This window comes from Bos grunniens, chromosome 3, assembly GCF_055505025.1.
Source record: "Bos grunniens cultivar Pamir isolate PY7600 chromosome 3, Bosgru_T2T1.0, whole genome shotgun sequence".
Classification (NCBI taxonomy): domain Eukaryota; kingdom Metazoa; phylum Chordata; class Mammalia; order Artiodactyla; family Bovidae; genus Bos; species Bos grunniens.
The window spans coordinates 52389118-52404201 of record NC_141167.1 but is presented as its reverse complement, the minus strand read 5'-3'; the positions used below and the strand labels follow the sequence as shown (position 1 = coordinate 52404201).

General features: G+C 37.4%; 1 protein-coding gene across 2 annotated transcripts in view; it reads right to left on the bottom strand.

The window, feature by feature from the left end:
• ACADM (acyl-CoA dehydrogenase medium chain) overlaps positions 1-15084 on the bottom strand; it is a 38365-nt gene that overhangs the window by 6427 nt on the left and 16854 nt on the right. For both annotated transcript variants that reach the window (XM_086390634.1, XM_086390635.1), the window contains 4 exons: positions 12518-12648; positions 10583-10691; positions 5981-6121; positions 5335-5430 (listed from right to left, as the gene is read on the bottom strand). In XM_086390634.1, coding sequence (XP_086246760.1) covers positions 5335-5430; positions 5981-6121; positions 10583-10691; positions 12518-12648 — 477 coding nt within the window. The remainder of the gene's footprint in view (positions 1-5334; positions 5431-5980; positions 6122-10582; positions 10692-12517; positions 12649-15084) is intronic.

Here is a 15084-nt window from a genome sequence, read left to right as displayed (position 1 = left end):
AAAAAGAACCAAACATAAATTCTATAAATGAAAAAAGTCATTAAATGGATTGAAGAGGAGATTAGATGTAGGGTTAAAAAAAAAAAACTGAAAAGCAAATCTGAGAAGGTTATCTAGATTATAACAAAAATAAATTACATAATTGAGGTTGAGATACAGAAGTGTACTAATCCAAGTTTCATCTATAGACCACAAATTGTTACTGGACTGGTTCATGATACACAAAGCGAGAGTAAGCATTTGTAACAATTTGATAATGTTGTGACATTCTTTTTTTTTTTATCATATGGTTTTTATTTTTCATTTTGTTAATGTGGTGTATTACATTGATTGATTTGCGGATATTGAAGAATCCTTGCATCCTTGGGATAAAGCCCACTTGGTCATGGTGTATGATCTTTTTAATGTGTTGTTGGATTCTGATTGCTAGAATTTTGTTAAGGATTTTTGCATCTATGTTCATCAGTGATATTGGCCTGTAGTTTTCTTTTTTTGTGGGATCTTTGTCAGGTTTTGGTATTAGGGTGATGGTGGCCTCATAGAATGAGTTTGGAAGTTTACCTTCCTCTGCAATTTTTTGGACGAGTTTGAGCAGGATAGGTGTTAGCTGTTCTCTAAATTTTTGGTAGAATTCAGCTGTGAAGCCGTCTGGACCTGGGCTTTTGTTTGCTGGAAGATTCTTGATTACAGTTTCAATTTCCGTGCTTGTGATGGGTCTGTTAAGATTTTCTATTTCTTCCTGGTCCAGTTTTGGGAAGTTGTACTTTTCTAAGAATTTGTCCATTTCTTCCAAGTTGTCCATTTTATTGGCATATAATTGTTGATAGTAGTCTCTTATGATCCTTTGTATTTCTGTGTTGTCTGTTGTGATCTCTCCATTTTCATTTCTAATTTTATTGATTTGATTTTTCTCCCTTTGTTTCTTGATGAGTCTGGCTAATGGTTTGTCAATTTTATTTATCCTTTCAAAGAACCAGCTTTTGGTTTTGTTGATTTTTGCTATGGTCTCTTTTCTTTTGCATTTATTTCTGCTCTAATTTTTAAGATTTCTTTCCTTCTACTAACCCTGGGATTCTTCATTTCTTCCTTTTCTAGTTGCTTTAGGTGTAGAGTTAGGTTATTTATTTGACTTTTTTCTTGTTTCTTGAGGTGTGCCTGTATTGCTATGAACTTTCCCCTTAGGACTGCTTTTACCGTGTCCCACAGGTTTTGGGTTGTTGTGTTTTCATTTTCATTCGTTTCTATGCAAATTTTGATTTCTTTTTTGATTTCTTCTGTGATTTGTTGGTTATTCAGCAGCGTGTTGTTCAGCCTCCATATGTTGGAATTTTTAGTAGTTTTTCTCCTGTAATTGAGATCTAATCTTACTGCATTGTGGTCAGAAAAGATGCTTGGAATGATTTCTATTTTTTTGAATTTACCAAGGCTAGCTTTATGGCCCAGGATGTGATCTATCCTGGAGAAGGTTCCATGTGCGCTTGAGAAAAAGGTGAAATTCATTGTTTTGGGATGAAATGTCCTATAGCTATCAATTAGGTCTAACTGGTCTATTGTATCGTTTAAAGTTTGTGTTTCCTTGTTAATTTTCTGTTTAGTTGATCTATCCATAGGTGTGAGTGGGGTATTAAAGTCTCCCACTATTATTGTGTTATTGTTAATTTCTCCTTTCATACTTGTTAGCATTTGTCTTAGATACTGCAGTGCTCCCATGTTGGGTGCATATATATTTATAATTGTTATATCTTCTTCTTGGATTGATCCTTTGATCATTAGGTAGTGACCATCTTTGTCTCTTTTCACAGCCTTTGTTTTAAAGTCTAATTTATCTGATACGAGTATTGTGACTCCTGCTTTCTTTTGGTCCCTATTTGCATGGAAAATCTTTTTCTAGCCCTTCACTTTCAGTCTGTATGTGTCCCCTGTTTTGAGGTGGGTCTCTTGTAGACAACATATGTAGGGGTCTTGTTTTTGTATCCATTCAGCCAGTCTTTGTCTTTTGGTTGGGGCATTCAACCCATTTACGTTTAAGGTAATTACTGATAAGTATGATCCCGTTGCCATTTACTTTATTGTTTTGGGTTCGAGTTTATACACCATTTTTGTGTTTCCTGTCTAGAGAATATCCTTTAGTATTTGTTGGAGAGCTGGTTTGGTGGTGCTGAATTCTCTCAGCTTTTGCTTGTCTGAAAAGCTTTTGATTTCTCCTTCATACTTAAATGAGATCCTTGCTGGGTACAATAATCTGGGCTGTAGGTTATTTTCTTTCATCACTTTAAGTATGTCTTGCCATTCCCTCCTGGCTTGAAGAGTTTCTATTGAAAGATCAGCTGTTATCCTAATGGGAATTCCCTTGTGTGTTATTTGTTGTTTTTCCTTTGCTGCTTTTAATATTTGTTCTTTGTGTTTGATCTTTGTTAATTTGATTAATATGTGTCTTGGGGTGTTTCTCCTTGGGTTTATCCTGTTTGGGACTCTCTGGGTTTCTTGGACTTGGGTGATTATTTCCTTCCCCATTTTAGGGAAGTTTTCAACTATTATCTCCTCAAGTATTTTCTCATGGTCTTTCTTTTTGTCTTCTTCTTCTGGAACCCCTATGATTCGAATGTTGTAGCGTTTAATATTGTCCTGGAGGTCTCTGAGATTGTCCTCATTTCTTTTAATTTGTTTTTCTTTTATCCTCTCTGATTCATTTATTTCTACCATTCTATCTTCTAATTCACTAATCCTATCTTCTGCCTCTGTTATTCTACTATTTGTTGCCTCCAGAGTGTTTTTAATTTCATTTATTGCATTATTCATTGTATATTGACTCTTTTTTATTTCTTCTAGGTCCTTGTTAAACCTTTCTTGCATCTTCTCAATCCTTGTCTCCAAGCTATTTATCTGTGATTCCATTTTAATTTCAAGATTTTGGATCAATTTCACTATCATTATTTGGAATTCTTTATCAGGTGGATTCCCCATCTCTTCCTCTTTTGTTTGGTTTGGTGGGCATTTATCCTGTTCCTTTATCTGCTGGGTATTCCTCTGTCTCTTCATCTTGTTTAAATTGCTGAGTTTGGGAGTCCTTTCTGTATTCTGGCAGTTTGTGGAGTTCTCTTTATTGTGGCGTTTCCTCGCTGTGTGTGGGTTTGTACAGGTGGCTTGTCAAGGTTTCCTGGTTAGGGAAGCTTGTGTTGGTGTTCTGGTGGGTGGAGCTGTATTTCTTCTCTTTGTTCAGTCGCGCTGTGGGGAGGGAGGGAGGGATGCTGCAAACAAATGACACTGGCGTGCGCTCGCAGTGCCTCAGCCACACTGGGTCTGCCCCCGCTCACGGCGCGTGTAGCCTCCCTGCCCACACTGCTCGGGCTCTAGGTTGTTCCGCCGGGAACAATCCGAGGCTGGCCCTGGGTTGCATGCACCTCCCAGGTCCAAGCCGCTCAGGTTCAGGCACTCAGGTAGTCCTCAGAGGCGCAGACTCAGTTGGGCCTGCGTTTTGTGCTCTTCCCAGGTCCGAGCAGCTCAGGTGATGAGGTGTTTGGCGAGCGCCAATGCTGCGACTTATCGCCTCCCCGCCACTCGGTTATCTGGGTGTAAAACCGGCGCACCTTCTCAGGCAGATGTTGACCGTCCAGACCCCCAATAAGTTTTAGTTAGCAAAGAAGCCAGTTTTATAGATAATGTCTCTCTGGGGCTGTGATTGCCCCCTTCCGGCTCTGGCTGCCTGTCACCGGAGGGGGAAGGTCTGCAGCCGGCTATCTCTGTTTAGTCCTTTGTTCCGTGCTCAGGCTGGCGGTGTCTTAGGTTAGGGCTGGCTTTTCGCATGGTAGATATCCCACAGTCTGGTTTGCTAGCCCAAATTATTTCGCTCAGATAGTGCTCAGGGTATTCAGGCCAGATTCTTACTCTCAGCGATGCAGCCCGCGCCGTGCCTCCCTGCCCAGCCCCCGCTTGCTAATGGCGGATGCAGGCGTCTGCGCTGCTTCTCTGCTGGGGGAGTTACCATAGGGCTCGCAATCTGCGAGTTTTAATTGTTTATTTATTTTTTCTCCCTGTTATGTTACCCTCTGTGCTTCCAAAGCTCGGCACGGATTCGGCAGTGAGAAGGTTTCCTGGTGTTTGGAAACTTCTCTCTTTTTAAGACTCCCTTCCCGGGATGGAACTCCGTCCCTCCCTCTTTTGTCTCTTTTATTGTCTTTAATATTTTTTCCTACCTCCTTTCGAAGAGTTGGGTTGCTTTTCTGGGTGCCTGATGTCCTCTGCCAGCATTCAGAAGTTGTTTTGTGGAATTTACTCGACGTTTAAATGCTCTTTTGATGAATTTGTGGGGGAGAAAGTGTTTTCCCCGTCCTACTCCTCCACCATCTTGGCGCCTCCCCCAACATTCTTATATTTTATAAAAATAACGGTCCACAGTTGACTGGAAATTAAAACCTATCTTCCACCAGATAGTCTGATAACCACTGACACACAGGGATAGAAATAGGGAGTGTGCACTGTGCAACCAATAGTTACAGAAGGAGTTATATTAGAGAATACAGACAATGGGGAAGCATAAATGTTTGAAAAAATAAGATTAAAAAGTTCTTGAGAACTGCCTGACAATCCAGTGGTTACGACTCTGAGTTTTCACTGCCCCAAGGCTCCAGGTTCAATCCCTGGTTGGGGAATTAAGATCCCACAATACATGCTACATGGCCAAAAAACAAACAATAACAAATAGTACTAAAATTGTTTGATTATTTGATAAGCAAGAAGACATGAGAAGTAACATGGATTAAGAGCATGAAATGGAACCCTGGAACTGTGATTTCTAAATTGTGTGTTCTTGGACAAATTATTTATTCTAAGCTGCAGCTTCCTGGTCTTTAATGGAAATTGTAGTACGAACAAAAAAGAATGCACTGGCAGAATTACATAATACAGGCACTTGAATATTAGCTGTTCTTTTTCCTCTTAATTAACATAAATCCCAAAGCAGACAACAGATATTAATAGTAGCAGAGTCTAAAGAAAATCTACTCTTGGGACTTCCCTGGTGGTCCAGTGGCTAAGACTCCACATTTCCAGTGCAAGGGGCTGGAGTTCAATCCCTGGTCAGATAATTAGATCCTACATGCTGCAACTAAGACCTAGTGCAGCCAAATAAATATATATATATATATCTATATATATGCAAATCTAGTCTTAAAACCCAGCCTGACACTTTCACTTCACATTATCTTCTTGCTACCAAAGCAGAAATAAACTATTTTTTAATTTAAAATATTAAGTGAATAATAAGTTTTCAAATATTAAGTGAAAATGAATGGTTTTACATTTGAACAAAACAAGTATAGTATTAAAATTACCTACCTCTATAAGCAGCTTTCCAAAAGTTTTTCTCTCCAGGGCATACTTGGTAGCTTCATCCAAAGCTCTCTGTGCTAGTCCCACAGCAGCAGCTGCTACCTGACATTACATTTTACAAAGCAGAAGTTCATGTTGTCTTTAAAACACAGATATAATGGCTACTTGCCTAAAATCTAAGTTAAAGTTTGTGCAAAGAGAAGCTGACCTATACCTTAAGGCAATAAAGGGTGGGGGAAATGATAAGCATTTAAATTTATATTTTATATGAATTAAAGGTTAATGGAAGGCATTTGTAAGGCACAGGATCATAGCCTAGAGATAAATCATTCTTTCTGTTTAACGGGAAAGCTTTTCAGGGGAAATATTCCTAATGAGTAAGGCAAGAGGAATGAGTACACATGAGCAGGAATGATTAAATTAAGTGTGAAATGCTTCTTTGTAAATCTAACAACTGTAGTAATTTTGCTTTTACTAAAATAATTTTTGTAACAGCAAGAATGCTGAAGAATTCTTAGAAAAAAAATCCCTCCATCTTTAATAAAAGCAGATATTTAAAAAGAAATAGAGACCAAGCAAACAACATTAAAACAAAACTATTCAATATAATAAATGAAAACTCCTATAAAGGTTATTAAGTCATCTTACTTACTGGTGGTCTGGTTTTATCAAATGCTCCCATTGCAATTTTGAAACCAGCTCCCTCACCAATTAAAACATTTTCCTTGGGCACTCTCACATCTTCAAAGACAATTCCTCTTGTATCTGAACATCGCTGTCCCATATTTAATTCCTAATAAGGAAAACAATATGTAGTATGAAACATATTTTGAGCTAGCATAAATTCTTGCTTTAAGCACTCTTAAAGACTTTAATATTTTCCGCAATTGCCTATTTATATGGAGGTGGACAAACTATGTCCTGCAATGCCTATTTTCTAAAAAACAGGACTACAATCACACCTATACATTTACATGTTCTCTGTGGCTACTTTCTTGCTACGATGGCAAGAACTGAGTATTTGTGACAGAGACCATGTGGCCCTCAAAATCTAAAATACTTATGTATGCTACATCTTTGAAATAAAAAGTTTGTGAAACTCTCATCTAAAACAATGTTTCACAAACTCTGAAACTGTTGACTACAAATTGTCACTTACCTGTCAATGACAAATGGCACCTGCTGAGAGCATCTGCCAGTGACTGAACAAGGGCAGTCGCCATTTGCCTTTGCAGAGATTGAACCCTGTGCTGCTGCAGCTGCTGACTTTCAACACCTCCTGAGGGAGTTCAGGGTGGAATGAGGCACTCTGTGCTCCAGGGAATCTGGCAGAACAGGCCTTTAGATGTGTGCTATGTGCTAAGTTATTCAGTCATGTCCAACTCTTTGCGACCCCATGGACTGGACTATAGCCCGCCAGGCTCCTCTGTCCATGGGGATTCTCCAGGCAAGAATACAGGATTGGGTAGCCTATCCCTTTGCCAGGGTATCTTCCTGACCCAGGAATTGCACCCAGGTCTCCTGCATTGCAGGTGGATTCTTTACCAGCTGAGCTACCAGGGAAGCCCTGGTAAAGACCTACTAGTTCTTTAGATAGTTGGATATTTTCAGGAACTGATTTCATGATCCCACAGAACTTAACAGTCCTATTAAGACACTCTTCCTTCCCATTTCCCTCTGGTGGCTCAGACATTAAAGAATCTGCCTACAATACAGGAGACCTGGGTTTAATCCCTGAGTCAAGATCTCATACAGAAGGGAATGGCTATAAAATAACTAAATCCCTTCATGGTGACATTAGCTCCTCAGGACTAGCAGAAAACCTTCTGTAAAGTAAGCACTTGATTACACTGAACTCCCCCTTCACCAAAATCTTATATATTGATGTTCCCTGACTGCCTCTTTGGAGCTGTCTCTCAAAACTATCTCAGGTCCTGTCTCACGGGCTGCAGTCCTCATTTTGCCCCAAATAAAACTTAACTCACAACTCTCAAGTTGTTCATCGTTTTTAGTCTACAAAACCAACAGTAGTTTAAAGTCTACATGTACATATTACCCACAAAGACAAATTTCATTGTATGTTTTAAGACTATCTTTTTACCACAAATGTCAGTAAAAGCATTTAACATAATTTGCTTTGGAACATTTAATTTTAGCTTAACTAATAGAGCTAGCAATGTACTGAGTAAAAGTTGAACTTCTATTAATATTTATCTCCACCTCTGAGAATTAAGTGTTCTGAGATAGAATTTACATATAGAAAAGTTAACTCTTCTAACATATACTTTTCTAATAGTTTTGACAGATATATATGTACTATCACCACAATGAAGATAGTTCAGCACGCCTAAAAGTTCCTTTGTACTCTCTTAGTCAATTCCCTTACTCTACTCCCAATCCCAAGAAATCACCAATCTGATTTTGTCCGTAAGTTTTTCCTTTTCCAGAATGTCATATAAATGGAATAAGGTGACCTTCTGTGTCTGACTTTTCACTTAGCAGAGTGCTTTTAAGATTCATCCATGTGGCTGCTGATCAGTATTTCAGAGTAGCATTCCCCTATATGGATATACCATATATCCTTTATCTGCTCACCAGCTGATGGACATCCCCCACTGCCCTGCCACTCCGAAGTTTTCAGCAATTATAAATAAAGCTGCTATAAACATAGGTCCTTGTTTTTATTTCTCTTGGATAAATATCTAGGAGTGCTGGGTATGTGGTAAGTGCATGTTTAACTTGATAAGAAATTGCCAGGGACATGAAAAGATACTTTTCATCACTAATTATTAGAGAAATGGCAATGTAAACTACAATGGGTACCTCACACTGGCCAGGATGGCCATTATTAAAAAGTCTACAAATAAACGGACACAGCCACTATGGAAAACGGTATGGAGATTCCTTAAAAAACTAGGAATAAAACCACTATATGACCCAGCAATCCCACTCCTAGGCATATACTCTGAGAAAACCAAAACTGAAAAAGACACATATGTTCCATTGTTCATTGCAGCACTATTCACAATAGCTAGAACATGGAAGCAACCTAGATGTCCATCAACAGATGAATGGATAAAGAAGTTGTGGTACATATACACAATGGAGTATTAGCCATAAAAAGGAACGCATCTGAGTCAATTCTAATGAGGTGGATGAACCTACAGCCTATTATACAGAGTGAAATAAGTCAGAAAGAGAAACATAAATACTGTACACTAATGCATATATAAGGAATCTAGAAAAATGGTACTGAAGAATTCATTTGCAGGGCAGCAGTGGAAAAATAGACATAGAGAATAGACTTATGGACATGAGGAGAGGGGAGGAGAGGGTGAGATGTATGCAGAAAGTAACATGGAAACTTACATTACCATATGAAAAATAGATAGTCAAGGGGAATTTCCTGTATGTCTCAGGAAACTCAAACAGGGGCTCTGTATCAACCTAGAGGGGTAGGGGTGCGGGGTGGGGAGGGAGATGGGCAGGAGGTTCAAAAGGGAGGGGATATATATATACCTATGGCTGATTCATGTTGAGGTTTGACAGAAAACAACAAAATTCGGTAAAGCAATTAGCTTTCAATTAAAAAATTAATAAAAGTTTACAAATAATGCTGGAGAGGGTGTGGAGAAAAGGAACCTTCTCACACTGTTGGTGGGAATATAAATTGGTGCTACCACGATGGAAAGCAGTATGAAAGCAAAAATGTTAGTCACTCGGTTGTGTCCAACTCTTTGTAACCCATAGCCCACGAGGCTCCTCTATCCATGGAATTCTCCAGGCAAGAATACTGGAGTGGGTAGCCATTCCCTTCTCCAGGGGATTTTCCAGACCCAGGGATTGAACCTGGGTCTCCTACATTGTAGGCAGATTCTTTACCATCTAAGCCACCAGGGAAGCCCAGAAAACAGTATGGAGGTTCTTCAAAAAAACAAAAATAGGGTTACCATATGATCCAACAATTCCACTCCTGGGCATATACCCAGACAAAACTATAATTTGAAAAGATACATGTACCCCTATGTTTCTAGTGGCACTATATACAATAGCTGAGACACGAACCCAACCTAAATGTCCATCGACAGACGAATGGATAAAGAAGATGTGGTATACATACACAAGTGAATATTCCTCAGCCATAAAAAGAATGAAATAATGCCATTTGCAGTAACTTAGATGGTCCTAGAGATTATCCTACTAAGTGAAGTAAGTTAGAAAAAGAAAGGCAAATACAATATGATATCACCTATATGTGGAATCTTGGAGTAGGAAATAGCAACTCACTCCAGTATTCTTGCCTGGAAAATCTTACGACAAAGGAGCCTGGCAGGCTATAGTCCATGGGGGTCACAAGAGTTGGACGTGACTGAGCACATATGTGCAATCTAAAATACAAGACAAAGGAACATATCTACAAGACAGAAACAGACTCCCAGAAACATAGAACAGACTTGTGGTTACCAAGGTGGGCGGTGAGAGTTTGGGATTAGCAGATGTAAGCTAATATATCCAGAATGGATAAACAACAAGGTCCTACTATATAGCACAGGGAACTGTATTCAGTATCCTGTGATAAACCATAATGGAAAAGAATATGAAAAAAAAAAAAATATATATATATAACTGAATCACCCTTCTGTACAGCAGAAATTAACCCAACATTATAAATCAACTATACTTCAATGATATATATATATGAAAAAAGAAATTACCAAGATAGTTATATCCCCTCAATGTTTTGTTTTAAAAATTTTCAAACCAACAGAAGAATTGCAAGAGGAGTAAAATGAATACCTATATACCTTTGCCTAGATCCACCAATTTTGGCACATTTGCTTTATGTGTGCTTTCTGTGTGTGTATATTAGCTATTAGCATTATTTGTTGAATTATTTGAGAGGAAGTTGTAGATACCATGACCCTTCTTAAGAAAAAAATATAATCTGGTTTTTAATAAGCAGCATGAGAAGCAGGAGCAATGAGAATATAGACAAACTGTAAACATAAAGAATTGTATATGTATACAAATTGTATACAATTTGGCCACTCTTTCAAATGACTTGAAATGACTATTCTCAACTTAAAAATCTTCAGGAAGGATTATTTTACCCAATAACATCAAATGCAGGTTTATTTTTATTGCAACTTAATACAAACAAAATGTTTTCAATAAAGGAAACTGAAATTATTAATTTTGAAATTTATAGTTAAAACAATATTGGAGGCCTTAATCACTATAAGTACACACTTACCTTTCTTCCAATCTGTACTCCTGGGGTGTCTGCTTCCACAATAAAGCCAGTAAAGGCTTTACTAGCAGGAGCCTTAGGATCCGGATCAGAACGAGCCAATAAAAAATACCTAATAAACATGATGATAAAGATAACGGTATCAGCAGATAACAACATACAACATATGATCACTCCCATCTCAGTTAATCCTCCCAACAATCCCAATTATTATTACTCCCATTTTATAGAAGAAATGAAGCATCAGAGATTTAAAAGCTTGCCCAGGTCATAATCTTATGATGTGGCAGAGCTAGTATTTCAACCCACATCTACTTCTTTCCCAGAAAGATTTAAAAATGCAACATGAGGAGAAAAGGCAAAAACATCCAAATATCCATGTAACCCATGTTCTAAATAGCCTGGAATAGGAGAATTTTTTTTTAAATTCCTTAAACAACAAATTTATTTTCTGTGCTTAAAACTAATAAACTATCACTCATTCTACAGTTTTACTTAATAGTTTAAAAAAACAGTAAAAACTTTTTCCAGTTTCACATTTTACCTAATTTGTCTTACTACATGATGAGTTGTACTTAATGAATTCTTACAGTTGTGAAAGTTTCTAATTGCGTTATTGGATTTCTCTCACTTGTTACGTTGTAATCATTTCTTCACTTTTTTATTACTTGATGATATTATGATAACTCAAAAATAACGATATATAGCACTCCATAATATTGGACACTTGTAAAGTGATGAACATATTTAAAACAGACAGTAAACTCACTCTCAGGAATAATGCTTTTCTTGCCAAAAAATAATGCTGAAAGAGCACATATATATATATATATATATAGAATCAGAATTTTTGCAGAAAGATAGTCCATTTTTAGTTCATTATTCCAATCAGCAGAGAGTCCTTCCTCTATAAGTTTCTATTTATATACTTGTAATGATGAGTAAATACATTTTTCCCATGACAACTTACATATTAGATAGAACCACTATCGAAATGCTTGTCCTTATGCTGAGCTACACTCTACATTTGTCTCACTTTCACCCATTTATTCTAAACTGGCTTTCTGAAGCAAATGTATGAACCTAGTCTTCTTTGTATGAGACATTATTTCAAAAATTTTAAAATTCTTCCAATACAAATCTAATTCCTTTATTCTTTACAGGACATGTTTTCCACCTTCACCCTAATGAAGAACATTTACTAGCTTTTGAATTTATTCCATTTTGTCAATGCCTGTCTTAAAAAGTGTTTCCTAGTACTGTTGCCATTTTTTCCTGTTTGTTAGATGCTATACTTCAGCAAGAAACTACATTCACTTCTTAAAGGCAGATACATCAGACGGTTGATTCCTATTGATCCTTTTCTCATATTTTTTTTTCACAAACAGTGCTATCAAATATGTTTTCCTTCAACATTTTATATTTATACAAGTGATTTTATAACACTTTGTTGAACTTCATGTCACTATTTTTGAACTTACATATTTGGGCCTTTTAGATTTTATTAAAGTAAAATTCTGTCCACTCTAAAAGATAATGCTTATTGCTCTGGATTAGAGAAATGTGCTATACCAGTGGCTTTCCTTTTTCCCTCAGTCTCAGGGGAATGGTTCCAAGGAGGTTCTGGTGCAGAGTATGGAGAGTAGGTGTAGTGAGCCAAGTAGATGGAGCTCTAGCTTTCCTAATTAGATTCAACCAGAGCAGGTGGTTTTGTTTTATTTTACAAATTAAACTTCTGAGACAATTTGAAGAAATAGCTCAGGACTTAGAACTTTTGAAAATTACTCAATTATTTATAATCTTTTATGGACCATCCAGTTTCATGAATAAAACTTATCTTAATTGTGGTGATTTAATAACAAAGGAAAGGGGAGAGGGGGAGATTCTGAATATGAAGTAATGAAGAAACAATGTACAGAGATGTTTTAAACAACATACCAATTAGCTTTTCCTCCATTGGTGATCCACATCTTCTGACCATTAATAATATACTCATCTCCTTTCTTTTCTGCTTTGGTTTTTATACCAGCTACATCAGAGCCTGCTACAGGTTCTGTTACACAATAGGCCTTGAATATATGGGAAAAAGGAAATAAATAAATGTTAATTATTAAATTACTAACATTTAGAACCAGAAAGGTATCTTATTTTTTGTCAATAATTTTAAATATTTTAAAATATGTAAAAATAAAATGGTCTTACAGAATCAAACTGTTTAAATGTAAAAACATTATATAACAATAATGTATCCTGCCTGAGGACAGTCTCTGGATTAAACCTTCTGGCTAATTCTGTTATCTTAAAATGTAAATTATGGGAGTAGGTCTGGTGAGGTCTTTACAACCTCCAGACATTCTTTGGATTCATTGGAGAGTATATAACTTCATTGCTAACACTAGCAAGGGGGTACTCTTTCTGCCCCCTTCTGATGCCTATGTCAGAAGCTTTCTCTATCTCCTTTATACTTTAATAAAACTTTATTACACACACACACAAAAACTAGATGTAGGATACCAATTGTTGTTCAGTTGCTAAGTCATGTCCAACTCTTTGCGACCCATGAACTGCAGCACACTAGGTTTCCCTGTCCTTCACTATGAAGAATACCAATAATCTATGTCAAAAATTTAAATGTTAGGTATCTTCAACCAAGTTAAATTCAATTTCACATGAACTCACTCATTCAAACATGTACTGAGTAGTATCTATATTTACCAGATTATAAAGGAGGAGATGAAAATATCTTGTCTTCAAAATTTTTACAATATAACAGTAGAGATGAATACTATAGAATACTGTAATTACATATCTAAGTATTATAGTCATACATAAAGGGCTTAAAATACTATGTTTAGTTTTAGGGTATCCAGAAAGCTTCCAGAGGTGATGCTTAAATTAAGTCTCAAAAAATGAAAAGGAATACTTAGAGGATAATCAGATTCTATAACATGTATACAGATTCTATAGCATGTAAAGGAATGGTAGAAAATTAATCTGGGAAGAAAGGAAGGGAACAGATGATAAAAAACACTTTTATTATACTAAGTTAAATTTTTATCTGGTAGAAAGAACAGGAGCCTCTTAAGGCTCTTCAACAGAGGTGTGACAAGATGTAAACAGTAATGGATAAAGGGATAAGTTCAGTTCAGTTCAGTCACTCAGTTGTGTCCGACTCTTTGCCACCCCATGGACTGCAGCACACCAGGCCTCACTGTCCATCACCAACTCCTGGAGTCTACTCAAACTCATGTCCATTGAGTCAGTGATGCCACCAATCATCTCATCCTCTGTCGTCCCCTTCTCCTCGTACCTTCAATCTTTCCCAGCATCGGGGTCTTTTCAAATGAGTCAGCTCTTCGCATCAGATGGCCAAAGTATTGGAGTTTCAGCTTCAGCATCAGTCCTTCCAATGAATATTCAGGACTGATCTCCTTTAGGATGGACTGGTTGGATCTCCTTACAGTCCAAGGGACTCTCAAGAGTCTTCTCCAACACCACAGTTCAAAAGCATCAATTCTTCGGTGCTCAGCTTTCTTTACAGTCCACTTCTCACATTCATACATGGATGTATGGACTACTGGAAAAACCATTGCCTTGACTAGACAGACCCTTTGTTGGGAAAGGAATGTCTCTGCTTTTTAATATGCTACCTAGGTTGGTCATAATTTTTCTTTCAAGGAGCAAGCATCTTTTAATTTCATGGCTGCAATCACCATCTGCAGTGATTTTGGAGCCCAAAAAAATAAAGTCTGACACTGTTTGCACTGTTTCCCCATCTATTTCCCATAATGTGATGGACCAGATGCCATGATCTTAGTTTTCTGAATGTTGAGCTTTAAGTCAACTTTTTCACTCTCCTCTTTCACTTTCATCAAGAGGCTCTTTAGCTCTTCTTAACTTTCTGCCACCACATCTGCATATCTGAGGTGACTGATATTTCTCCCAGCAATCTTGATTCCAGCTTGTGCTTCATCCAGCCCAATGTTTCTCATGACATACTCTGCATATAAGTTAAATAAGCAGGGTGACAATATACACCCTTGATGTACTCCTTTTCCTATTTGGAACCCGTCTGTTGTTCCACGTCCAGTTCTAACTGTTTCTTCCTGACCTGCATACAGATTTCTCAAGAGGCAGGGATGGTAGAAAGCATATAGATTTCCCAAGAGGATAAAGGGATGGTGAAGGGTGAACAATGGGTTGCTGGAGTTCATTCACGTTTATTACGTGACGGGAACTGTGAATAAAAGGCCTGAAGACACAAGTTCCTCACCCTTAAGGTACTTAAGTCCAAAGAGAGAAACCTTAACAGTTCATTTTAATTCAAAGTAGTAAGGGACCATAAGGACATTAGAAATGACTACTTAGACCTATAGAAGGGTGGGAGGTGAGTGATAAGGAGGGTAAAAAGAATACTTTCGAGGAGATACAATAAATACTCATTGGAGGAGATAAGTCTTGAAGGACAAATAAATGAGGCAAGCAGATCTAGGCACAGAAGAATG